Below are 26,805 nucleotides of genomic sequence, written 5' to 3'. Positions count from 1 at the left end.
ACCACTGCATGTTTGCAGTGACCACGTTAAAAAGTCTTTAAAGAGCTGTCATTGCAAAGAAAGGTGCTGATCAGAAGCAATTAGCTAAGCACCTGGTACCAGTGTTCCCTGAGAGCTGAAGTGGACTCCTGTCAATGTTGCATCTTCTGCAGGGAGAGTAATTTCCTTCTCAATGCAAGGATTTCCTTCAACCAGTCCAACCCAATTAATTAAATACACTGGAATTTAAGAAGTTCCCCATAATCTATCCTTTTAATCTTTTTACGCCCTTAAAAGACTGCTATTTATGAAACATTAAAGGGTGCAACGTTTAGGAAAGAGTTATGCTATTTGCAAATAAAACTACCTTTGTTAAAGCCTTTTTTAGGCTCAAAACATTTTTTTCTTCCTTCCCACATATTTAAAGGAGGTCCTTTTGCAAAACAAAGAAATGTAACACTAATTGAATCCAATTAGAACATGACAATAAACTGTTGCATAAGAATTGTCAATGCAGATTTTCATAAAAACCTGTAATCTGAACAAATGCACGCTTGTCTATAGGACTACTTAAATGAAGAGAGACAGTGTGTACTTAGTTAGCAAAATGCAGTGCTTAATTTAACATAAGGGCTGATTTGCAGTTGAAAGAATCTAGTAATTACTAATCAAACTGAATTAGCTTCTTTTCTGGAAAGCAATTAAAAGGAAAAAAAATACAAGGCAAGATGAAAACAAGTCAGAACATATGTCACTAGCTTGTGTCAACCCACCTAGGTGCAGTTTAAAATGTTAACATACAGGCATTTTGCCTTACACTTTCAACAGAGAGAAAACAACCATTTTCATTTTTTCAAATGTGATTAAATGTCCAAGTTCCTCAGCAGATAGCCATATATGCCTTGGCACATCTGTACTCCACAAGCGTTGGGAACAGAACCATATGGACTTCTTTAAGGTTTATGTTTCACATTTGGTTTTGGTTATTCAAATAACATGCATTACACCTGCATTGGTTCACAATAATTTTATTTTATGTGAAGAAAAGCTTTGCCATTAATGAAAAATTTCAGTAGAAAACAGTACCTCCTGCTTTCAATCTAGATTACTCAAAAGTAGAAGCTTGTATTAGTGAAAACTTCAGTAGAAACAAATCTGTAGGAAACATGTTCTTGGCACATGAAGTAAAAGCTTTAAACACATTTAGTTTGAATAGAGTATTTACCATGCAACTGTGCTGGCAGAAAAGCCAGTTTGTAATGGCTGGTATCTGTCCCTCAAGCCAATAACATGGAAGACACTTAAACCTGCTTACATAACATTAATTGTATATAAATATGGTGTCACCATAATTGACAGTCTTTATTCAGGCCAACCATCTAGTTTAGCAGTTCTAAATAAGTAATAGGCACTTTGCCTTTCTGATTTCCCCTTTCACCCATCAACCAGTCTGAATCCATGCCAGGGATACTGTACACTGTTATCACCTAAAAAACAGAAACACGTTATTACACCCTTGCCTTGCCTGGAAAAAAAGTTAGAGTCTACGTTCAGGTGATTTCCAAGTTTTTAGAATTGAGATTAACCAAGTTAAACAGAACATTTAATATAAGCATCCATGGAACATTATCTAGGGCTCATAAAAATTATTTCACTGGTCCAGAAGTAGATATAGTAGCATATGTCAAAGTCCCTTTTCTTTCTTATGAAATTCTATTCATTATTGTTTCTTTTCTATTATTTTTATCTATACACCTTGTAGATTGCCATCAACTTTAACAGGAAATCTAAAAGAAAGTTCATTGGATCTTCAAGTACATGATAGAAAGACAGATGGTGTTGATGTGCTACATCTTAACAGAAAACCTTAAGCCACAGCTTCTAAGTCACTGTCTAGGTAGGAAAATGTCAAATAGAAATATTTAAGTAATGCATATTTAAAAAACCAAAAAGTCTGAAAATTGTGTGGATGCTCTTCTTCAGGCTTAAGCTACAGTCACATTACCAGGTGGAACTCTGTTCTAGCACCCTGCTTCATTGTTTAGCTCCATCTGCTTTGTACAGGCTCTCTGACTTAACAGTGCAATTGAATTGGAACAGGAATAAATGCAGCCCAACGACCACCATCAAAACAAGAAGTAGTTGCATTGTTATATTCTTCCCAAATTGCAACATTTAATGTTTCAAAGGCTAATTGTATTGATATCAGTGGTAAAAGTGTGGTAGAAGGCAGCAGAATTGCATCTTTATTGTCTAGCAAATGTTCTTGTAAGCTAAACTGGTGTAAAAAATGTTAAGTCTCACTACAGAATATCAGGGTATATGGGTACAGGACAACACTCTAAGAGTACAACCGAAACTTAATTAAAAAAAATAAACTACAGAGATTTCTTGATGTAGCACATCTTAACTGGTTAGTCACAAGCATTCTGATTTTACTTTTATATTATCAAGGTACATAGAAAACTCTCACCTCATCTGCAAGTAGTGATAATTCACTGCTGTTTGCAGCGTCGTAATCATAGAGAACTCTAGCTTTCCTGTTGCCGCTTGATGACTTCAGTTCACTGATGCCTGAAGTAACTATTGAATTGCTCACTGAAGGCAATGAAGCAGAGGCTGAGGCCAAGACTGAAGGAGTAGAAACACTCTGCACAGGAGTTGAGGAAGACTGATTATTGTTAGAGAGGAAAGTAGATGGAAAGCTGTGGGAGAAAACAAAATGAAAATACTTCTGAGTGAATCAGTTCTACATGGGGAGTTATACATGCCCAGATGCCTAAATTAGCCTTCTTGCCTTCATCAACTACAGAATAAACACCAGCAGACAACAGTAATAGAATAGCACTGATACCTGTATAAAGCTAAACATACTTGTTATTGACTTGTAGCATAAATCAAACCAATATACTTTAAAAGAAATACTGCCACCTTAAAAAAAAACACTTGATAATTGCCTTAAAAAAGAAGGCAAACCAGGAAAGCACTGTTGGTCAGACTTAATTCAGACTGTATTTTAATAAACACTTCTTCTGACAACTCTGCCAGTAAAAGTAGCCTCCACCTCCTCCTGCTCATTCCTCAATTATGCGGCTACATAAAAGATTGTGCTGGTGAACCAGATCAGGGAAATATAATGCAGGTAAAAACACAGCCTCCCTCTGAAAGAAGGGGAAAAAACACCTACAATTATTTTTGTAACCTAAATCAGTTTGTTGAATTAGCTAACTACATGCTGTAAAGCAAAAATATTTGTTATACTAAAGATGAACTTATATCAACTTAAGCCCTTCCTTTCTAGGTCAGGCTGCTGTTTGTTCTGTGCCAGCTGTAGTGTTTGCCAGACTCTTCTATGAAGTCTATTCAACTCATTAACCTGCCTGGAAAAAAAAAAAAGGGGGTAGAAAAAAAATTATGTATCACCATCTAAGTCAACGAGCTGAATCACAAGAAACCGTGATGAGAGCCAGAGCAGATACAAGGGAAAGGACAGAATAACATGGCTGAGAAGTGGAATGAACAGGGAGGAGAGTAAAGCAGCAAGAGATTTTGGGGCAATGGGGTAGGGGGAATGGGACAGCACTGGGGACAACGATAAACTGTGAGATTGGGTCGCTGTCTCATGTCACTCTGCCCGACATCCTGGGGTGAAGTTCCACGGCAGACTAAACTTATTTATCAGCTGATGTAGTCATTCCTTGTCATCTTTGCTGCCTTTGTTCCAACACTCATCTGTTTCCACCTTAAAAGCCAGTCAATGAAGGTTTTGAAAAGTGGCAGAGCTGATGCAGTGAAAAAGGGTCAGCAAGTAGGAGTTAGACTGAGTCAGGATGATGTGGAACTATAGCTGCATTTCCTTCCATTCTTTTGGCCAGTCTACACATCAACTAGTCAGTCAATTCCCATACATAACTTTCCTCATCAGTCCTTCTACACAGATGCTGTTTCATTAACATCTGGGATGTGGATCTATTAGCCCCCCACCTTGCTTTTCTGCCTACTCTTTTGACATAAAGATCTATTCTTATTCTGTGTATGAACCTGTCAGAAAACACAGTCTCATCTCGTCCCTTCCCACCTATCCTCTCTAGTTAAGTTTTCCTTGAAGATGCAGTTCAGTGGCAACTTTAACCATGTAAATCAAGATCAGTATGTTCCCACACCCATGTCAGCAGCATTACTAGTGCTCATATAATCATGAGAGGAGCTAGTTTAGGTGGCTGACACAGGTGAAAACTAAATCTATCAATATAGTGGCTAATTTTTTCTTTGTGTGGCCATGAACACAGGTGGAAATAAGGCAGCTGAAATCTCTATCAGCTGCAGCAGTACTGCACACAAGTTTACAGTTTCACACTATACATACTTAATCTCATAAATTTACACTGCCACCAAATGGGCTGGACCCACTCCTCTACCCCTTTATTGTACAAATGTTCATTCTCTGTCATTTGAGTCAGACCTAGCAATCTGTTGCTTTCGAATTGATTCAACAATCTGATCTAACAAAAATCATCAAGAAGATGGCTAACTTTCCATCAGAACAGCTTGTTAAACACATTCGCCTTGCAGTTATATCTGTTGTATCTGACTGAAGGCAAACAGCAGGAGCATACAAAAAATTGGGCAGACTTTCAGGAGACTATTGTGAGTTTAGTTAGCAGTTTACTACCGTCAAAAGGAAGAAGTCCCACTTCCCCGCTGGCTTACCTTGACCTCATTTGGTCATAAAGAGCTGGTTCAACTCACCAAGAAGAGACTGCCTCTCTGCCAAATATTTTCTCTTTTTCTTTCATTTGCCAGATTAGCTTTTCAAACCAGTTCACCAAGTTCCCTAAGCAAATCAAAACGGCAGAACAAAGGGAGGACCCCACATTTTTCTAGGGATAACTCAGCTGTGCCTCTTGATGTGTTTATTACTTGATTAGTTGGCATTCAGAAGGATTTAATTTTAAATGACAATCAGCTGTTTCTCAATATTGCTAAATTACCATTTAATATACTGCTAAACTTGTTCTCTGTTAACAAAATAATTATTTGTAAATCATTCTGCTCAGTTCAAAGTGTCACTGGTTTGTACAGCTAGTGAAAAAGAAAGCCAAAGCTTTATAACCACTCTGTCAATCAGTAAAGCATTATGCCTCACTCATTTTGCAAAGCTATATGTAGGTGTGTTACTGGAAAGCTTCAGCTGTACAGAGCTTGTCTGGGGGCTTCTTGAACACTTGAGTAGCATGAGTTTCACAGGTTGTAGAGTAGGGGACTAGTAATGGGCCATCTGAAAAAATAATTATGCCAAATCTTAGGCTTGGCTGTCAGGGAAGCTGAGAAAATTCAAAGCAAAAGCAGTTATCAGCAAGAAAAAAAAGCAGCCGGAGTACCAGGATATTTTAAATAGATTTGTTTAGTTCATTCTTGGGAACTGAAAGAAAGAAGAGAGATTGCTTTTAACCTGGGAGAAGCGATTCTTATTTAAGTAGCCCCAAAGGAGGGGGAAGCAGTGGAGGGATAACCAGCTGATGCTGCCTTGAAGAGAAACATCCATCAAACCACCTCTAATTATATAAAGGTAACTGAGCACAGGTTTTCCCTCCACCTTCCCTACAGCTGACTCTGGAGAGTACATCAGGAAAACAGTCAGTGGTCAGCTTTGGAACTTGAATAGTCTCAGCGTGAACCAGGTTAGGGTTTATGCCCTAGGTAAACCATATAATATGCATCTGCAGTGAGAACCAGGTTTCTGCTTTAAGCAACAAACTATCCCACTCAGAGGTTGAACACCTTTGGTTCACCAGCGGTCTCAACCCAGAAATAAGTCCCTCACAGCTCTTGACTTTCATATGAGAATATGGCACATGTCATTCTTAGATGTGTGAGAAAAGCATGTGTAACTCAGCTCTGTATAACCCTTGTCAACCACCAGAGAGCTGGCAAGTGCAAGCAAAAATCTATCTGAGCTGCCCAAGCTATTTATTTGGTGCCATTATCTGCCTACACATAACATAGGAAGAACACCACACGCACATCCTGCTTATCTGTTTATTTAATGCAAGTGCTATGCACCGTATGCCTATGAACTGAGGAACTCTTCCAAAACACAGAGGGCAACTTGAGACCCTATCCCACTGCCCTCCATTATAGTTCAATGGGACTTCCTTGCACAAGGAAGGAAAGACACACCCAAGATTTAATTCCATTACTGTTTTAATCCACATTCATTTGGCTGTTTGAGGCATTTAGGATTTTGCAAAGCTTCAATGCTTTTGGTCTTCTAGCAGTCACAGTAATTTTATTTAAAATACTAATCAGATCGTAGACAGACAAAAGATACGTCCTTCTGTTTTCCTGAAGGCAGTATTTTCTTCAAATATCCTTTTTTATACCTGGTAGCAGTTTACACAAATTTTAAACAAAGACAGCTGTTCTGGTCACGCTATACATCCTAAAGGAAAAGAATTTAGAGAGGCATGTGTTCTCCCTTAGGTTAAGGGTATTATGCTTAAAGCTTTCTGTTTGGCAAATATACTAGATTTTAAAAACATCCTCTCAAAATAGTTGTATAAATATACTTCACTTAATTTCTAATTTAAGAGGTGCTTGTCCTTAATCCAGTAAATGTTTATTTTCAAGCTTTCAATTCTACAACTGCATTTATGCACTACTGAATTTTATAGTTGAACACTTCTTTCAACAGAATGTAACTTTAAAGATGTAGCTTTTTTTAAAATGACCCATTCAAACAAACTAAGGAAAGGAAATCAAACGCCACAGGAAGTTGCAAGTCAGGAAAGGACAAAGCTCAAGAACACTTTTGTTTTTACTTCCTCGTCATGAAAAACAAACAGAGATGGTTTATAGAGACAGTTATTTAGAATAGAAACTACAGTAAACTTCTAAGTACAGATAGTCCTTCAATGCATACACTCACCTAAATAACATGGTCTGGTATAAACCTAAGAAAGGCTGATTTGTGAATAAGAATTAGAATAGGAAAACTTTATGAAAAGTAAGCATGTAGATTTCTTTACATCACCACTGGTCACAAAAAAGTTATAAGCACAAACTAATGTCAAACAGTTTCTTCTCTTACTTTACAAATGCTAAACCCATGAAACATTAAAACTAGAAAAACTTGTTCATTCCACTGTGAGTGCTTTGGATGACTGGTCTTAAATATTATGAAGTATGTTTCTCCTTAGATACAGTATCTATGCTGGCAACTCACTTAACAGTGGAGAATGCAGTTTCATTGAAAACCAGGTAGTGTCTTGTAGCTAATTAAGAGGTAACAGGCATTTACGGCCAGTACAAAAACATTTCCCACATTGCATAGGAGTTTTGAAGCATGAAATATAAGACAACTGAATGATTACATGTACATCTCTAGAAATTCTTTTTTGTGTCATTACATGACGGGTCCACCTTCCTCAATTACAAAAATCTCAATAAATAACCCTCAAAAGGCATTAGTGCTGTGTGTAGGCTTAGGGAAGTAGTTGCATTGGGGTAATCACATATTAATTACCTGAGAACAGATATATTTCCTTTCAGTCCAGCATGCCTGTATGTTCACCAGTTATATCAGTGTAAGTTTTCCTACTATTTATAAGCACTTAGAAAAAACTGGGGTTTTTCTGATTTTTTTACAGATACTACCTTCCAAGTTGTTTCTGGAGATCCAACATATATTGGTAGCATTGTGCATAATAGGTCATCTGAGCTTCAACAAAATCATTCAGACAGCGAAGATGATGTGCCTATAATACAGCAAAGAATTTGAGTTTTTAGTCTGTAGAAGCACTATGCTGCATTAGAAAGACTGGCCCCCTAATCAGGTGCTAACGCCAATATCGGTGCATAGGGCTTTATGCCACATAAACCTAGTGCCTGGATTTACCAGGTAACTGGGATTAAATGTCACAAAAATTAACATATTTGAGCACAAGAAAATAGGTGCTGTACAAGAATCATGCCATTTACCTTTATTGTTTCCACCACAGAAAAAAATACCTTAGCACGTTTTTGTGGTTTCAATATTCAGTTGATCTGATGAATTGGAAGTTGAGTTTAAAGGGTAAAAATGAAAGCTCTTGCACTCTCAAGGTTAACAAGAAACTAAACGTAAATTCAGTGGATACTAAACTAGAATTCAAAAAATAAAGAACCCACAGTTGTTTGATGCTTTAAGGCGTTAAAGTGAAAATTTGTAGCCCAGAGTTTCCAAGCAGCTTCCTGTAGTTATTTTTAGAAAGCACCTTGGTTTTGACTTTCCCCCTCTACCCTATTTGGGTACTCACATGCGTGCTACTGATTCCTTCCAGCAGAAGTCTGGTAATCTCTGCTTGACGGTCAAATTCGCTCTGAGTAATCCGTACTTCCTGTTCAGACTGAAAGTAAGGATGCATGTTAGGTGTTTGTACAATGCACTCTGCTACACCTTCCGACTGCAACAGTTCCATTTTATTCAGAGCTACTCATACAAATGCATTAATCACAAGCTTGGGGGTTTGAAATGCGTGCTTTTTCTTTGCAGATCTTTTCTTGGTAAAAAGAGTAATTGCATTTTGGGTTCAGAAATGTTGAGGCCCCCTGCACACACAACAAACAGATTTTACTATCAGACACCTACCACAAAGAGTCAACGCATGCAAAAGGAAGGCGTTTTTCTGCCAGCAGTATTACCCCACCTCTCCCGATACCAAACCAAGCGCTTACTGGCACAACAGTGTCTGCACCAGGGGTTCTGCCAGCACAGCAGTGGCAGCCAAGGACAATTTTTCTCCATATTTCAAGTTAAACAGGACTCTGACCAAATAATTTAGAGTAAACCTCACATTATTTTTGTCAGGTAACTGCACAGCAATCAACCGTTCATAAATCTTTGATGGGAAGTTTTAACAGGATATTTCATAAATTAATGTCTCATACTGGCCACCAAATTACTACAACTATTTCTGGAGCTTATAATTGATGTGTCTTTAAAAATAAATGAATCTGAACTATAGCAAAAGTTCTAACTTCAATTAGAATAAAACTTCTATTAAAATGATTGGATTTAAGTTCCACATTTAAATTATTCCAATTCAAATTTATTCCTTGTTACATATTGTTATCAGTAATTTTAAGTAAGTTAACAGCTTTATAGCAGTTTTAAAGGACTCCCATCTAACACAAGCCAAAATTACTTTAGAGTATTTGGGGGGGGGGGGGGGAAGACACTATGCAAAACACAAAAATACATAAAAACGTGTGTTGTAAACTAAGATTTACCATTCCAAGATAGAATGTCCTCAGCCTGGAATCTAGATTACCTTGCCTCAATGCTTATATGAATTTTAATAGCTTGTTTCTAAAACCAAACCCAAAGGCAAAAATCTGCATTAAGTCCAAGATACAGCAGTTACTGTTCTCAACAGAACTGAGTAAGGAAATATATTTTCAGGAAACTTAACGAGGTGATACTGATAAAACATTGGTTTCAAAAGGATTTTATGTGTTTGCAAACATCCTGCTCTTGAATTCCACCAACGTTAATCAATATGAAAAGTCGCATGGAAAGATCTTCGTCTCAGTAATGAGCACAGAAAAATGATGCAGTTATCCAATAAATGTTTTTCATGTGAAGACACTGCAGCCGGGAAGGCTTACACATTAATTAAGCAGTCAGGAAGCAGCTACAGAGTACTGTGTGTTTCTCACTTAAAACTGAGATAGCAGTGTATGTATCACCTTACAAACTAATTAGGGGTTCAAAGTTTGTTGAGGAAAGAATCTTTGCTTGGAGTTTTCCTATTAAATCTATATTAATATCAGTGAACTCCATCTGGCAGTCCCTGAGAGAAATGTAAGAACAGACAGAGGAAAAAAGCAAATCTCATAGCCAAGAGAAGAAAAGCATTCCCTTCTGTATTAGCAACATCTTAATTTCCTTTTAAAAAAAAAAAAACACAAAAAAAACCCCGAAAAACAGCAAAATCATAGGTAAACCATTTATCTGAAGGTAGTCTAGTCTCTTGCTTCTCTGAAGCTAATGTGTTTCTTTCTTCCTGCCAGGTAAGTAAATACATGAGAATAGGAACTTCTAAGAAAGGGAAATATCCATCCGATTAATTCCATTTGTTTCAATAATATTTTCACAAATCTACTTTCTATAAGAAAAGGCAAAGCGAGTAATGTGGTAACATGATTAACTTAGCCAGTACAGACTTTAAATACACTGCTTTACAAAAGCCCGATATACTGATTTTGTAGATATTTACATAAACTGACTTATGTGTTCATGTGTTTATTTGTCCATCCCTATTTTCAGTACTACCAGGTGAACAGTAGCAGGACCGTGTATCTATTCCACACCTTGTGGTAAACGCAGAAAACAGCTGACTTGCAATCTGGGAAGCTTATGGCCTGATCATTTCTGTTTCTGAACAGAATGAAGAGCTCAAAACACAAGCCTAAACTTTCCAGTGACCCCCGGCTGTAGTCGTATTTTGTTTTTAGAACAACCAGAAGGCCTCACTGAGTATGTCCCACGAAGATCCCTCAAAATGGCCCTTGCTCTCCGAGTTCAGAATATGAACCCTGTTTGTGAATATAACCATTCAGAAGTTCATAATCTCCCCAAATTTCACATAAGAATATATGACCTCTGAGAAACACTGTGCAATCCTGTAGCTAAGGGATAACACACAATCATAAGAGCACAGGAAATAAAATCATCTTCCTAATGTTGTTTTATTAGACACAGTATTAGAAGAACAGTGGTAATGGATGTATTCATGCTACAGAATATAGCTGGGCCTCCTCATCTCCTTGGTTGTCAAAGAAAGACAGGAGCTCCTCTGATGCTCAAAACCACTCTAACCTCAATGTGCTGAACACATGCTAGAAGCCTCTGCTCTTTCCCTTGACTACACCAGACACTTCAGAAGACTCCTAACAAAATTCATATGTTTATGAAGTGTGTAACATTGGTCCATGTGTTTTATAGTACAGTAGTTAATATCCTCTAATCCCACATTTCAGAGGGGAAGTTAAACACAAGAAAGTTTTTCATTGACACCACGCAGATCTTTCGTTCAAACTCAAAAACCCCCTGCTGATCTAGAGGTTACTGGACAGCTGAAATCCTTGTTGGGAAGCTTCTTAGATTTAAATTGAAAACATCTATGAATCTCTTTCTCCAACTTTCAAACATCGAAGGACTGATTGCCTTTAGAAACCTGCATGAATTACTGTTCCTTCGGCAGAACATGCGTGTTTTAGTTTCTTCTCAATAGTCTCTGCTTTTTATATGCTTAATAAAAAAGGGAACCTTGAATTACATAATTTATTACAAGATTTAAAGCTTTTAGTCTCCTTTATGCTATGGTTAAGCACTTCACATTATTTCTTTTTCTCTCCAAAACACAATCTGTTAGATTTCACTATCCTTAAAGTCACTCGCCATCGTCTCTGAAAAGCAAACAGTTTTATTCATAGTCTTATAGCTTCAAGTGTAGTTTTCGTTACAGGACTACTGCTCCCCTGCCATCTTTTTCCCAAAACAGTACAAACTACTCCAGCACACAGGCTTGTTGCTTCCAAATTGTCACTTTACTTAAACAGTAAAATAATTCTCAAACTTTGGGATGAAAGTTGACCTAACCCTCCTTTTACAGTCCAATCTCTAAACTCCTCCTACACCCTGAACTCTCACTTTACACATAAATTCCTTTGTTTGCAACACAACTCACAGAAAGCTGGAATAGAAAAAGCCTTCATTTATTTTCTCACAACCCCCAAGATTTCCCCCAAAGCTCCGTATCCCAGATTCTAATAGCAGCTCCCTACACGTCCTACAGCTGCCTATCTAGTCCCTCTTTAAAAACCATACTCCAAAGCCCCTGCCCTCCAGCAACCCTTGCTTTCTATTGCTACCCTTAATTTTTACTTCCCCTCCTCCACAGAAATCCCCTAAGAAATTTCTTAACTACCAGCACAGCTTCTCACAGCCTGTTCCTAATACTGCTTTGTCAGAGCCAGTGAGCCTGAGAACAGCCCTTCTCACGGCACCTGAGCAGCCATCGCCCAATGCTCCTTAGCTCCACTGACTTTGCCCCTGTGCACGGGATGGCCTGAAGAGAGAAGGCTGCAGCCCCCATCCCAAGGCTACTGCTGTATTTACGAACCAGCCTTCAGCGCAGGTGCAGTTTCAGATGTGCCTGCCTCCTAACTTCAGTTGCTTAAGATAAAGCACAGCATTCTCTAGCAACACTGGGGAGACAGGTGAGGGACAACACCAAAACACACAAAAAACCACCAACCCCTGCAAAACAGAGTTTGCTTTAAGTTTCTTCCCCGCACTCCAGGATTTCATTTACTGCTCCATGTTCTGGGCAATAGTTGAAGATCAGTGTTTTTCAGGACAGTTCAGATTACTAGACCCCAACCTTTCTGAAAATGTTCAAGTAAGCTCATCCTTAAGAGGTCATTTTTTAACAGGATGCCATACTAGTAAATTTTGAGAGTCAAGACCTGTAGTTCTTTTTCTATTGTATCTCGTCACATGAGAATCTGATGGTACTAAATGCCACTTAACCAGAAATGGCTTTCTATATAACAAGCCCCAGGCACTGTTTCACCACTGGAGCTTGCCCGAGAGAGAACCAGCGTACTCTGACGTGATGCATCAGGCTACCATCATTAGACTGGAATTAACAACATGCAATATCCTTTATTACATCAGACCAGCACAAGTTATGGTTTCAGAATTCTGCAGTTTCCAAATTGTGTACTTACTTTCGTCACTTCCTCAGCCCAGATCTAGTCAGCATTAAGAGTGGGGGGAAAAAAATAAAAACATACAAACTTAGAAAGTGGTGGTGCTTTAATACAGGATGCAACCATACTTTGGCTTTTAACTACTTTCCTGTCCTCAGAACTTCACAGGGCTTTGAGGAGTGCTGTAAGTCAGTTGCACAAAACCCTTTATATACAATGAAACTACAATGAGTATGGATAGTACTATATGTGTGAAATAAAGTAGGTAGTGAAGAGTGTATGATTTCTAGAACTTAACATGTAACATCAATCTGTTTAAAGCAAGGTATTACAACATGAAGACTTAACTACTTAGAGAGTGATGTGAATCAGACAAACTAAGTTACCTTATGGAGGAATTTAAGTTACCTTAATATATTAAAATACTGGAAAACTATGTAAAGCTATTCTAATTTTAACACCACGTTAAGTCAAGACTGAAACAGATGAATGATTTCTCTTGCTAATTCCATTTACCGGTTTCATATTTCACAAGAATTTTTACTGAAACCTAAATTTAATTAAAAATGCTACAGAGGTATGTCAAGCTGAGTATTAACGCAGCTCCAAGTGGAACAGCAAAATCATAGAACTGCAAGGAATTTACTCTAGAAGGTAATTACTTCAGCTTGCCATTCCAATTCCCTCTCGCAATGCAGTTCTCCTTTAACTTCCATTTTCTGCAGACGACGATACAATCATGACTTTGGTAGGAAGAAAAGTGCATAAAGGTTGCAGAAGCAAGTTGTAACAAACAAGTTTATTTCCTCTTTTATCTGATCATGACTGAGAAATCTGGAACACTATTGAGATGAGACCCATGGTGCTGTGCAGATCCAAGACCCAAACCAGGACGGGCTGACCACCACAGTCTATATTGTACAAAATTAATTAACCCCTTCCTGTTCAACTTTTACAATGCTGGTACTGAAAGCAGCTGCACTGATGAGTCCTTGCAAGTTAGGATATACTGTACTCTAAGCCAAGCCATTAATTTGTGTGACATTATTTAGTTTCAGTTATTTGTAAAACAGCTTGAAGAGAGTAATTTCTACATATTCCTGGCTATTTCACATAATTCACTCCTACTCACATTAAAAACATAAGAAAGTGAAATAATTCCTTTCCCTCCAAGGGTTGAAATTAATTTCAGAAGTGATTAAAAAAAAAAAATCAACTCCTTTTACATGAGTTTATGTATGTAAACTTAGGATGCAGTTAGAATATAATACTGTATACTTCAGATTATCAGAAATATTCTGATAAAAACAACATATAATGCTATACTAACATAAGCGTATTCAGTACACTATTCCAGTCCCGTTAGGAACATAAAACATCTGAAACAAGACCAAATGAGCTGGATAGCAAGAGGAAACATTTGATAGGAAAATGAATGAACACAGAAGGCCAACAAACCTTTAGCCATTTTACATGCAGCAAGTTGAGCACGTAAGAGACATTTACCATAATGTTATTCTCTTCAGGCTGAGAGGTGTTTAGTTGCTTAAGTGCATAGATAAAAGACAAAAGCAAGTTACAACACTGAATATAGCAGGTGAACAGATTATCGGCACAAAGCACTGCAAACTTAAGCTAAGCAAGACTGAACTGAATATAGATAAGTAAAACTGTTTAGATTTCTATTTTAAATACTGCTCTAAGCTACTTCAGTTGTACAGTAAACATAGGACAATGTAATTTCATCAAATATTAAACATTTTTATAACGGGGAAAAATAATCACACGTAGGTGCAATTTATCACTTTATCCTGTGAAAGAAAGTAGTGAAACAAAAGTCTGCATCATAGCTCGATACACTTCAGCACTGTTTGTCAGATATCTTACTTCATAAATAAGTGAGCCAGCAGAAGAACAACCATTTGCATCACACCTATATCCAGGTTAGTCATTTCTATATTGTAGAGCATGAAGTAGAGATGCAATTTTTTCACTTCTCTGGGAATTCTACAGTCCAATACTTCTTAAACATGCACACTGCTGTTAAAATGTAATTAAAATTGAAGTATTGGCAAGGTAGTGAAGCCAGAGGCCTAGAGTTTCATGCTCTACCACTGTGAATTACTTGCTATATGAATATTTAAGATTGGTCAAGTAGTAGCAGCAGCAACTGGCAATAATTTTGTCCAAGCACCAAGCTCTGGATAATTACGCTGTGATGGAAATACAACTCAAGTACAGAGCCCTTCTTTAATACTAATCTCAAGGGGAACAATTTCCTTATGGTCTTTCTATTGCTTTAGAAAGTACTGTATATACCTGCTACCAAGCCACAAAGAAGTTAATAACCAAAATACCTTTTTTTTTTTCTTAGAAACTTAACTCTGAACAAATCCAAGCAAAGGAATAATTTACTATCTATTGCTTCCAAATTCCACTATTAGCTGACTAAAATCCTGCTCTGCTCTCCATTGTTAGTCTCAGAAATCAAGAAAGCTTAAGTAGGGAAGTAACTTTTTGGCGTAAAACTTACATAATATAATGGAAAATGCATGCACAGACTTAGGAAATAAAGGCTATTTAAATACACAGGGACGATGTGCATTACATGGAGGATTGAGACACAGAAGCAGAACTTTCAGGTAGAGTTTATGTTGGCTTTTTAGAAGGATTGCCATCTCAAAGATGTGAGGTGCTTCCTCTACAAAGCTCTGCCTCAGAGATCTTCTAAGATCTTTCAGGACAGCGATCCATTTGGAAAAGTCAGCAAAATCTGACAGCCCCACTTCTGCCTCTTCATCATGTACATGGTGCCTGTGCATTTAAATTGTCTGTATTCCTTCACCATCTGTGTCCATCACCCCCACTGCATTAAGCCTTGCCGGAAAAATCACTTTGCTATCCATCATGAACTGCTGCACTTTTAGGAATGCAATCAAAAGATAACTGTGAAAATATGATAAGCATGCCCTGCCGAAATTGCATACGTTCAATTATCTATTCCTCCATTTAGAGGCATTTTAAAAGTTTAAAAAGTAAAAGCTTTTTAGTTTATAGCAATTTTAATCTCCTTGAGCAAGCATTTCTTGAGGGAATAAGAATGGTTAAGAAAAGTGACTTTGAGAATCTCACCCTGTCTGGTGGTGTGAAGTAGTAAACCATATAGAAAGAGTAAACTAAAAATGTTTTTGATAAAGAGAAGTTAAGTCTAAACCAGTTCATCAGTTGGAAGTAATTATACATATGCTTCAACACTTGTACAGATTCAAATGCCAAAACTTGACCTCTGAAGGATTTGTGTTTACAACCATCTTGGCAGACTGTAGCAAGTCATTTTTGGCAGCGTAGGCTCATCTAGTATAGAACAAGGGGAGAATATTTACTTGGTTCACATAAGTTCAACTTGATGGAATATCTAAACATAGAAGACTAACACCTTGATCAGCAATTCACTTTCATTTCCTTGTGTTCCACTGAGGCATTTCTTACAAAGTACCCAGAAAAAATAGTGAGGGTAAGAAGCTAGGACTGGAAGCATAATGAAGCAGTGGAGTTTATAAATACATACCAATAACTTTGAAAGTTATAGACAAATGAAAAAAAAAATCTACTTACTGCAGCTCGAGCTTCTGCAACTTTTGCCTTCTTCAATCTGGTTTTTGCTGCATCCAAATCTAGTCTTTTATTTTGTAACAGTTTACGTTCTTTCTGAAAGTGAGTTAGGTTAGTTCATGAGAATAGGCAGACATACTCAAAAACAAAAGCCCGTCTACTTGGAAACTTTTTTACTGAAGTATCACATACGGAAAGGTTCTTCAGTTGAACAGAGAGCCAGAATTAGATCCTATTTAATCTCACACATTTTATACTCAAGATCACAGAATCACAGAATACCTTGGGTTGGAAGTGACCCGTAAAGTTCATTGAGTCCAACTCCCTGCCCCTCGCAGGACTACCTAACACTAAACCATATGACTAAGAGCGTCATCAAAACACTCCTCGAACTCCTGACAGGCTTGGTTCCATGACTGCTCCTCTAAAATATGGAACGCTTCATGAATTTGCTTGTCATCCTTGCGCAGTGGCCATGCTAGTCTTCTCTGTATTGTGCCAACTTTAATATATGTGCTGCCAAAGCAAGCACAGCTGGATGTCCGCTGAACATCTCCTGTCCCTTTCCAAGAACCCCAAATCAGCAGCCTGCTCAGATGGCAGCAGCCTGTCTGAGGCTCAGTCTATCAGCTTAACTACCATGCAGAAAGTGAAACCTCAGGGTTTGATCAAACTGCTGCCACAAGACCAGCGTTTGTAAAACCAGATCAAGCAATTAAGGTATGTAATACATACTTTTTAATAGAACAATAGTTACAAAAAGCAAGTTTTCAGAGTTATTTTGTTTTTACCTGGTCAAAAGGAAGGAAAACACACCAAAGGCACAAATTCTACCTGACTCTTTCCAAAGCAGTTTGGGGAATACAAAAATGCACAATTAGCTAGTACTTCATTTTGAAGGTCTACGGTTACAATTGTTGTGAAATGCTGAAGAACGCACAATTCAACTTACAGTAATAGTTTTATAGTCTCCTTCAATAAAGTTTCTTAGGGGAGTGAGAAAGTTTATAGCAGAAGTCTGAATTAGTTCTCTGTCTGCTGTCCCAATTCGCTTTTGTGTTTCTCCACATTTAATGAGAGCATTTCCTGCAAAGGAAAACAACAAAAAAATGTTAGTTTCATAGTGATTCAGGCAGATGGTTGAAAAAACAAGTTTCTACAGGAAGGAAAGTTTAGGCCAGCAGTTTGAAAGATAATCCAGTGCCATCACAAGGGCTTTCAAAAGAAATCTGAATCAGCTCGGAAAAAAACCCAAACTAACAAAAAAAAAAAAGCCCCGAGTTCCCCCAAGAAAACCCCAATGACCCCAAACAAACCAACCCACACAAAGAACTAAACCATTTTCATTAATAACAATGAGAATAGATACAGCATTGTAGAAGTGGCACTAACTATGGTAACTCCATTGTGAACACCTGTTTTAGAACTGGGTATCATACCTACTTACCTCCTCACCTAACACCACATTTTTGTTTAAATCTGAAGTAGTGGGTAGCAAAGGAAAACCTCACTTAACTACGAGAAAATAGCATGCTTTTCCCCACCACCATCAACTCCTAAATAGGCATTTGTAAGTTAACTGAACAATACTTTGCAATTTGGTCGTGAGTTAGGTATCGAAACTGAAGTTAGTATACCAAGAATACAGTTGTTATTATGTTTCAGACTGATACAGCTGAGTTAGAAAAGACACTAACTTTTCAGAGAACTAAAATATTTTGTGACACCACATGAAAGCTAACAGTATATCTACCTTTATGCTAACAGTTACTTGCCTGAATTCTAAAAATTCTGCAAGTTAAGGGACAGTGTGCCTGTAAGTACAACTATTTGATGTTAAAAAGCAAGTCCTGAGGATGACGAACAGAAGGAAGGCCACAGGTAACAGCACAAAACCATGCAGAAGAGGAACAAAGCCTGCCATTATTGTTTTTGTATCCGTAAGTCTTCTATAAAATTAAAAAAAGGTAAATGTTTTAAGTGCACTTTCCTGCTTTTGAAAAGGAACTCCATTATTGCCAGATATAAAGAACTCATTCTTTCCAGAACAAAAGTTTTCCCTCACACTGCAATTTTGAAGAAAGCAACTAAAGAGGGCTAACTATCAGACTTTGACTGCAGAATGCATTATATATACAGACACCTATGCATTTCAGTTGGTTAAGTTAAATTAACAGCTAAATCTGTTATAGAGAACACTAGAAGTAGACTTTATAATTAATGCCAGTGTAAAAACATTAGATATAACACCCCCAACCTTCCTGTCACAGGTATATAAATTTGCTGGGGAAGGAAGAAAATCTAGATTACATTCTACTTTAGCAAAATATTATATATTAAGAAAAGCAGAATACTGTAAAGTTAGAGAGGCTTCTTATTAAAGAATTTGATTTCATATAACCTTTTCACTCCACACCACAAATAAAATGCATAAGTGTTGTCACATGTGCTGATGTGTTCCTTTAATGAGGAAACTAAATTCCAGATTTATTTGTTCTGGTAAGAAAATTTTCTGTCCACAAAGACAGTTATCATTCCAACAGCAGGTTCTATTTCGAGATTTGGATAGAAACCTCATTGTTGATCTCCTAATGTGCAAAGTTATAGAGCAGGTCATCCCAAACTAATACAAAAGTCATTGACCTGTTTTATCTAGAGGAAGACAAGAAGTAACCGCTTTACATTGTTAAGAAAAAACTAGATCTGTGCATTTTCGCCCCCTTCATTTCTGCAACACAAGACGTTTTTTGCTTCTACTAACCATAGGCTGTTCCTGGGCCAAATTCATTCCCAGCATCAATCATATACTGGCCTAGTAACTCTGGATTATTCATGCGACTTGGTGCTTTGCGGTCCAGCTTCTCGTAGACAAATTCTTCTATTCTGGCATCTAAAAAAAGTGTATTTGAAATAATTACTGTCACTCAAAACACAAGTTAGAAATAGAAACCAAAAAAAAAAGAGAAAAGGAAAAAGAAAAGAAGAATTTTAAAATCTGGACATTAAACTCAACATTAAGTGAATGATGTTAAGCTGAAGATACTGTTCTTGGAAACGGACTGTATTCCATGTTTGTCATGCTATGTTCAAGTGTTTCTTAGAGCCATCTGTGACAGTGAAAAATTATACTTTTCCTCTTGCTCCTATCAGCATATTTTGACAGTTTTCCAAAGCTTTGCCCAGAAGTCTTCATTTTAAGAGCATAATAGAACACTCTCCTTAACAAAACCAGTCTTATTTTTTTTCCCCCCTCCAGGAAAAAACTGAAAACTGTTCACTAGAATCAGCAGCATAGGAATTAAGTTCAACAGCTACTGTAGGGCCCTGCTGAGATATTCTGAAAGCTTGGTAGCTCCAGAAAATTGATCCTCTCTTTCCCACTCCCACTGCTTCCTTAAAATGCTCTGAAACAACCCACTAAAGATATTAGAAAGCGTTTCACTTTGTACTCCCGTCTCTCCCTAGTTTGAGCAACAAAATTATATAAAAAAACTTGTTGTGACTATATGAGCATTAATATCCATCCACTGCAATATTAAGCCACAGTATGCTTCTTAGGTGAAAAAGCCTCACGGCGTCAACAGGGACACTGTTAATTACAATAGCAAACTCCTCAGATACAACACCCAATCTCTCTGACCAATTGTTTTGGCTTCATAATTAGTTCACTTTATTTATGGCAGTCAGTATGAACTAATTTTAGCTTGCAATAGTACAGAAAACCACAAAGAAGCTCTCCAACGAACAAACGTGCCTCTCTGATGCAACCAAAAATAATGCTGTTAATTAGACAACTTTCATCAGCACTGGATTAAATCACTACTCTCTCACGAAGGTCACAAAAATTAACCTGACACAGACAAATGTGGGTACCAGTAGATTCTCTGGCACCAAGGGTGGACCAAGAAAGATCAAAATTCATTGGGTTTTCTTTACTCTAACCATAACATTTATTTTTGACTAAATGACAAAAGAGCTGAAAAGTAATCTAAAAATTATTGGACTATTACATGGGTCTGACCTAAAAGTACAGTTGACAATGCAACTGAAAGTCACTTTTCCTCCTCCAGGCAGGGTCGCTCCATTAACAACCAAAAGAAGCTCTCTACAGCATGTGACAGTCCCCCCAAGGAGGCTGCCAAGCAGCTGAAGTTACATTCACTGACAAAGACCACTGCATTAGCTGAGTATTTTTAGCAGTCACAAAACTGACTGGTCAGCGTAACTGAGATACTACGATGTATTATCCTTCTACTAAATCTTCCTCACGCAGTTCTACCAGCCTACACTTAGTGATCCAATATTCCACAATCAAAAGGTTCTGAAAAAGTCAATACATATTGCGAATACTGAATTAAATGAAGAGATGACTGTTGTCTCTGGCCTAGACAAAAGTAGAAATTTGAGCTGGAGTATTCTGTAAGTTCTACTGCATCCTTCCCACAGGATTAATTGTTCTGGTTTTTATGTTTGCTTTTAAATACTGCTTTTATGCAACAAACTTCCAAAATAATACTTCAGAGATCAGCATTATAAAGAATTTATCTATTTGGCATTAGAGAAGTTCTAGGAGTGTATGACTTACCCGTACCGACAAATCCTAACTCAGTGTGTCACTACAAGGAGAATATTTATTTTTTCAGTTCAGAGGTATTAGCGGTATTATAATTTTATCACTTGAGTGAACCTAAACAAGGTTTAGATTTTTTTTTTTTAAATAGTAGTTTGCCCAGTGGCTAGCGACCAGGTCTTGACTTGAAATCTAGATCTATACGCTAAGGAGATTCCTGTAGCTGCCAACTCTAGTACAACCACCACAAACGGCACAGATAACTGTAGGATCGGGCTCTGAAATGAATATCCTCAGCATTACTACTCACAGCAGCAATTTCAGAAGCAAATAAAATTAACACACCAGAAAACTAGATTTCTTCTACCTATGTTTTTTCTGTTATTGTTACAGTAAGAGATTCACCAGTGATGAAAGCATATTTGAAACTTTATTGTATTGCCTAAGTATATTGTATAAAATGCTGGCAAATGATAAAGACTCAACATCTGGAGAAAATAATTCTTTAGTAAAGAAATTATTAAAGACAGGCATTTCAGTTCATCTTGCTTGCTTCAAGCTGGATTGTATCATGCAGACAGTTTAAAGCAATGAAATAGTAACGAAATTTCTTGAGCTACTGCTTCTACTCCATGAAGAACTTCAGTTCTTACAGGTACCGAAAGATTTTTTGAATTAGAGTGGGGAAGTCAATTAAACAGGAAACAACTCAAAAAACAGTCAGCCTGAGACTGCCCAGAGTGTGGAACCAATGCTATAGTTTAAAGAGCTCTGCCTAAAGCTTTTCCCATTTGAAGGGTTAAAAAAGTACCAGCAATTGGTACACTCACTCTCGTTCTGAGTAGCTCTTCAGAATGTGCTTTCCCTAATTCCAGCCTTCAAATTTTAAAATTGCCATATTTAGTCAACACTTATGCAATACCTATTGCAGCAAACATTTATACTTGCAAATCTATTAGTTTAAAAGTTGCAAACAAAAACTTGAAGGGCTCCTTACTTGGATTTGGCTGCAATAATACTTCTGTTTGTTTCATTATTTTTTCTGTCCACAGTTTAGTGCATTCTGCTTTGCTGAGAAGGTTCTCCAGGTGAGCATCCAGTTCAGTCTTCTCTGCTTGACCAAGCTTTTCTTCTGTGAACTATGAGACAGGTTGAAAATACTCAGTCACAGAAATAATTTCCCAGGACAAGTTTAAGACAGTAACTATTCACTCATATTAGCTGCAGATCACATTTTCAAAGATATAATTGTTATCCAGTCATCAAATTTATCCTTAGATTTATATCTAGATTTATATCTGAGATTTATCTAAGGATAAATTTGAAAGTTATGAAGATCAACAACACGCCCTTACTATCAGGAAGAGAGAGAGGCGGGGAGGTGTTAATCAAACCAAGACAAGAAAGGTAATTTATGACATTATGAAGAAATCCTCTGCTCTACCTGGTACTGAGTTCTCACTTGAAGCATTTTGTCCAATTTCACATAGTGCTCCTTGAAGCATGATCCGAAAGGAGAGAGTCCAGAGGTAATGAAGGCAATTAAAAGATTACTTCAATCTTGTATATTTTGTAATTAAGTTTGTCCCTTCTCCCACAGTAAAACCTGAAGGCACAACAGATTCTCATTGCAGCTACCTTTGATGTGCTTTAAAAAAAGTTGTCCTGTCCACAGCAAACAGGACAAAAAGTAGTGATTTTAAACTTCAGCATGAAGATTTAAATCTGTAGACATCAGAGAAAGTTTTTAAAGACAAGGATTAAAAGCTAAAACAGACCTCCCTGGAAAGTTGTAGAATATCTGTCTTTGGGGGCAGGGGACATTTTGCTTTTTAGAATAGGACAAATCAACGTTCGATGAACCGTTTAGATATAACTGATCCTGTTATGCCTTACAGAAACAGTAAGATGACCTCTGCTGTTCTCTTCCAAGCTGTGTTTTCAGTGACAATGAAACACAACGTAACTCCATTTAGCTAAATCAACCTGGTGGACAATTCATTCCACTTGATATTAAGTTCATGCCAACTCTTGTTAATACACAAGCAGTTCGTACTTCAATCCCAGTTCTCCGGGAGAGGGGGAAGCCACGCCTTTCACATCAGGGAACCAAGCAAAACCGGAACCCAGGGTTTTGCCTGCCTCTCTCCAGAGTAGTAGCTCCTCATGACAATGATGACCTCATCCCTTGACAGCCTGCTCAAAAGTCAGGCATTTTCAGAAGAACCTGGCTTATGATTAAATCCCTAAGAAGCTTACCGATTAAGCATGTAACAGGACTTGAAGCATTTTTTTACCATCAAACTTCGTTCTTAACAAGTTCTTTGGTGGGATATTTAAACTTGCAGTAAGAAACAAGAATACAATACAAGCTGTATTGTCCAAGTTTGTTTTAATTTCGATCACATGTAGAATAAACCCAACTTTGATAGCATACACATCTAAAGTCTAGATAAATGCTGAGGCACTTCCAGTTCTACATAAAAGCAAACTGCCTTTGTGAGAAAGTTCAGTTGCAGTATTGGGAAGAATGGATTTTATTTATGCATGTATTACTAGTACTGTTTAAAAGGCTCTTTTAAAAGATGTCAGGCACTGTAAATTGTTCTCAAAGTCTTTGTAAGATTCATCATAATACAACATCAATGGTTTTGAAGTTTTTACTAATTACAGAGAAAAGTATTTGTATATAAAATGGGCTTTCCTATTAATATTTCCAAAAATCCTCTCAGCAGCATGAAGAATACTTAGTGAAGATCGCAATGTTAGATTTCACGTATACACTTAAAAGAAAAACTTCGTTTTAGCAATATCAAGCGGCACGGTAAATAGCAGTTTGACAGAATCATGGTTTCCAGCATCAATGTAACGAAACAATGCTGCCACTCTGATGTCCCATCTCGGTTACCCTGGAACCTCAATTTGAACTGGTCTTTCTGTTTTACATCCTGTTTCAGACATTACTCTGTACCTTAAGGATAAGAACAAAATAAGGAAGGTAGTTCTACAAACCAAGAATTTTTCTTCTGCTTAGAAAAACTGTTCCAAGACAGGCAGATACTCATGATTTTCTATGGTCATTAGAATACTAAGAGTTTTTCCTTTTTATTGAAGTTTAAAACATGTCACACAGAGATATTTAATGTAAGCACTTGCTGGAACAAATCAGATCAGTAAGACATCTAATCCATCCATCTTTATTAAATTCAAAATATATACACAAGTTGCCTGACTGTGACCAGCTCACACAGAAGGTAATTGTACTGTTTTGTATACAACTGGGTTATCACAGCCCAGTTGACACTTCAAGTCCAGACTGCAAAATTACTAGAAGTTACATTAAGATAAGCCTCTAACTTCAGGCAGAAGTCATGACCAATAAAAGTGTTTCTGCTACCAAAGCGTAAAAGCCCAGCTCATTCCTGACCACTACGCAGGCGGCTTGTCGATTACAGAGCCTGGCAAGGACTCACATTCCTATTAGTACACCCTATGACATTATTTATTTCCCCTCCAATACCACTAACTATAACCATTTGCTACTTTGTTCCACGAATTGCAAGACTGACCGAGAACGGCTCCTCCAAAGCACTTTCTGCCTGCCAGAAGGAAGGGTAGGCTTTGGATGAAAATGGCCAGTAGCCTTGATTTTTCTGCAGATTACTAGCTAGAATATGGCCATCTGAACACGGTATCAATCTCATCCACAGGAGGAACAGGTTTCCTGGAACATTATTATCAGGTGGTTTTGGGTAAAACATCCCCAATCCCCTTATAACAGAAAGCCTGATAAGCCTGTGAAAGACTAACAGGATTGTTCACCATTTTGTAAAACAACTTAAGTAGAGTTGAAATGGAGATTTTAAGTGGTTTTCCTACGTACCATTTTATGCTGCTGAACTGTTCCATAGGGTTTGGTGGGGTTTTTTGTTTCTAATATCCCATACAGTTAGTGTCAGGTCATACCACATCATCCAATGATGCCTGAGCGTAAGAGTTTAACTCAAAATAGAGAACTGTAATTTTTACTGGAGGACACAAAATCTACACCAGATGACATAAAAAAAAATATCCACAAAATTACTACCCCTTAGTATTATCTGTAGGCCTTACACAGTAACTTAAAAAAAAAACCAAACAGGGAAGCAACAGTAGCACACAGAACATTAATTACTCAGATTATAACAACATGTTAGGGATTTATTCCTGCCCCTCAATGGCTTCATCAAACTTCTCATTTTAGGGGAAAGTGGCAGCTGGTAGAGCAAAAGTATTACTTCCACATTTCCAATAAATTTTAGATTAAGCAGCTAACTAATGTAGCTATTCAGATGTAATCCAACAACGCATAGCGAGCATAGTGGAGTAAACCACCATTTATACCACCTTTAAACCAGGTCAGGCTGCAACAATCTACATTAAATTTAGTGCGATAAACTGATTTACATGTAAAAAGTTAAAATGAAGAGATGAAATCACAAGGTCCTACCACAGGATCTTATAATGGAGAGTGAACTGCATCTCCGTTTTCTCCTTGTCCATCAAGGAAGGGGAAAGGGGTGGAGGCTGGAGAGAAAGAGATGGTCTGGGAAACATGTAGACCTGGAAGAAGCTGAGGGTGGGGTGGAAAGATCTCCTTCACAAAAAGAAGCCACATCGACTTCTTTGAGTTCATTTAAATTTTAACAATGTTTTCTGACGAGTTTGCACTTTCAGAGCTCTGCTACGCTGCCAGTCATTGGTTCTGCTTGAATATTGAGATTTAGGGCAACACATCGAACCGACCAGACCAGACAACAGCTATAATCACGCTCCAAACCTGACCGTGACCCAGCGAGAACTCATGAGAAACCAAAGTGGATTACCATGCCCTGCTTGGACGTCCACCTCCTGACAGGATATCTGTTCAGGTTTCATTATATAAAGAAAGGGGATTACGGCTCAAGACAACAGCTAAGGAACAAAAGCCAATTATAGTGCCCTTAGCGTGAAGAAAGGGGAAGACCGATTCAATAACAATGGGCTATCGAAGAACAACAGAGCTCAAACAGACCCAAAAAGCCTGTGCAGACAGATACATGCACGTGTCACGTCAGAGCTCGAATTTTACCGACCGGGAAGCGGGATGCAGTTTTAGCAGCCAGTAAAAAAATAAGCTGGTGTCAGGCGAGACACACCTTTGTCCTTTCACCCATGAATTCCGAGCGGGTCTCCTCCCCGCTCAGCCCGTCCCCCCGGCGCCTTCTCCCCTCGCCGCCTGCCCTGACCTTGGGCTGCCGCAGCCTCCCCCCGAGGCCAGGCTGGTTTGCAACCGGCCTGGAGGAAATCCCCGGGCCCTGCCGAGCCCCGGGGTAGCGGCGGACCGGCGGGGAAGGAGCTGCCTTGAGGAGGAGGCGGCACCTCGCAGCAGCACGTCGCTACCCGGCCAGGCCGGAGCTCTGGCCTCAGCCCTCGCCAGCGCGGCCGGGCTCGGCGCTCCCTCAGAGCTGAGAGCCCGCGGCGGGCCCAGCCGCCAGCCCGGCCCCGCCCGCCGCTCCGCTGTGGAGCTCAGCTCCCCGGCCAACGCCCCGCGCCCGGCGGCGGCCCCGCGGAGCCAGCCCGCGGCCTCCCCCGGCTGAGGCCGCCGCGGCTGCGGTGCCCCCGTGAGGCTGGTGACCGGGGCGTACCTGCACGGCACGGCTAAGGAAGGTGCCCGCGTCGGCCGCCAGCTTCTTCACGTTGAAGTCCATGATGTTCATCTTCGGCGGGAGGGGCGGGGAGGGGGCGCTGACTCAGCCCGGGCACCGGCGGCGGCGGCCGCTCCGGCCCCTCCCTGTGGGGACCCGCCGCGGGGGCGGTGCCAGGCCCGGCGCGGCGCCGCAGCCGATTGGTCGCGGCCGCGGCGT

At 38.7% G+C, this 26,805-nt stretch overlaps 1 protein-coding gene and 1 non-coding gene across 3 annotated transcripts; both read right to left on the bottom strand.

Annotated features, from left to right (window-relative positions):
- Positions 1-991: 991 nt before the first annotated feature.
- On the bottom strand, positions 992-26,765 carry SH3GLB1 (SH3 domain containing GRB2 like, endophilin B1). 2 transcript variants are annotated; one of them, XM_075098059.1, is made up of 10 exons: positions 26,587-26,744; positions 25,410-25,532; positions 21,918-22,059; positions 19,112-19,240; positions 17,303-17,436; positions 16,354-16,446; positions 8,277-8,366; positions 7,636-7,736; positions 2,453-2,684; positions 992-1,466 (listed from the first exon to the last, which is right to left on the bottom strand). In XM_075098059.1, exons 3-10 carry the CDS (start codon positions 21,952-21,954, stop codon positions 1,359-1,361), a joined length of 924 nt encoding a protein of 307 aa, XP_074954160.1. In that variant the 5' UTR covers positions 21,955-22,059; positions 25,410-25,532; positions 26,587-26,744; the 3' UTR covers positions 992-1,358. The 2 variants fall into 2 exon arrangements, with proteins under 2 accessions (XP_074954160.1, XP_074954159.1); XM_075098058.1 differs by lacking the exon at positions 25,410-25,532 and having other exon boundaries at positions 26,587-26,765.
- Positions 16,776-16,882, bottom strand: LOC142059447 (U6 spliceosomal RNA). The gene has a single exon (XR_012661346.1). It is a non-coding gene; the product is annotated as a U6 spliceosomal RNA (small nuclear RNA).
- Positions 26,766-26,805: the final 40 nt, after the last annotated feature.

Source organism: Phalacrocorax aristotelis, chromosome 6 (assembly GCF_949628215.1).
Source record: "Phalacrocorax aristotelis chromosome 6, bGulAri2.1, whole genome shotgun sequence".
NCBI classification, from domain to species: domain Eukaryota; kingdom Metazoa; phylum Chordata; class Aves; order Suliformes; family Phalacrocoracidae; genus Phalacrocorax; species Phalacrocorax aristotelis.
The sequence above is the reverse complement of the archived record's forward strand: the minus strand, read 5'-3'. Positions and strand labels throughout refer to the sequence as shown.

Bases quoted from the DNA above. Each gene is read 5' to 3' on its own strand.
- SH3GLB1 (XM_075098058.1), bottom strand. From the start codon at position 26,658: ATGAACATCATGGACTTCAACGTGAAGAAGCTGGCGGCCGACGCGGGC. The intron at 19,241-21,917 runs GTAAGGAGCCCT...CACTTTTTTTAG, and splicing joins ATTATTGCAGCCAAATCCAA to ATGCCAGAATAGAAGAATTT. The intron at 17,437-19,111 runs GTTAGTAGAAGC...TTTCCTTTGCAG, and splicing joins TGGCCCAGGAACAGCCTATG to GAAATGCTCTCATTAAATGT.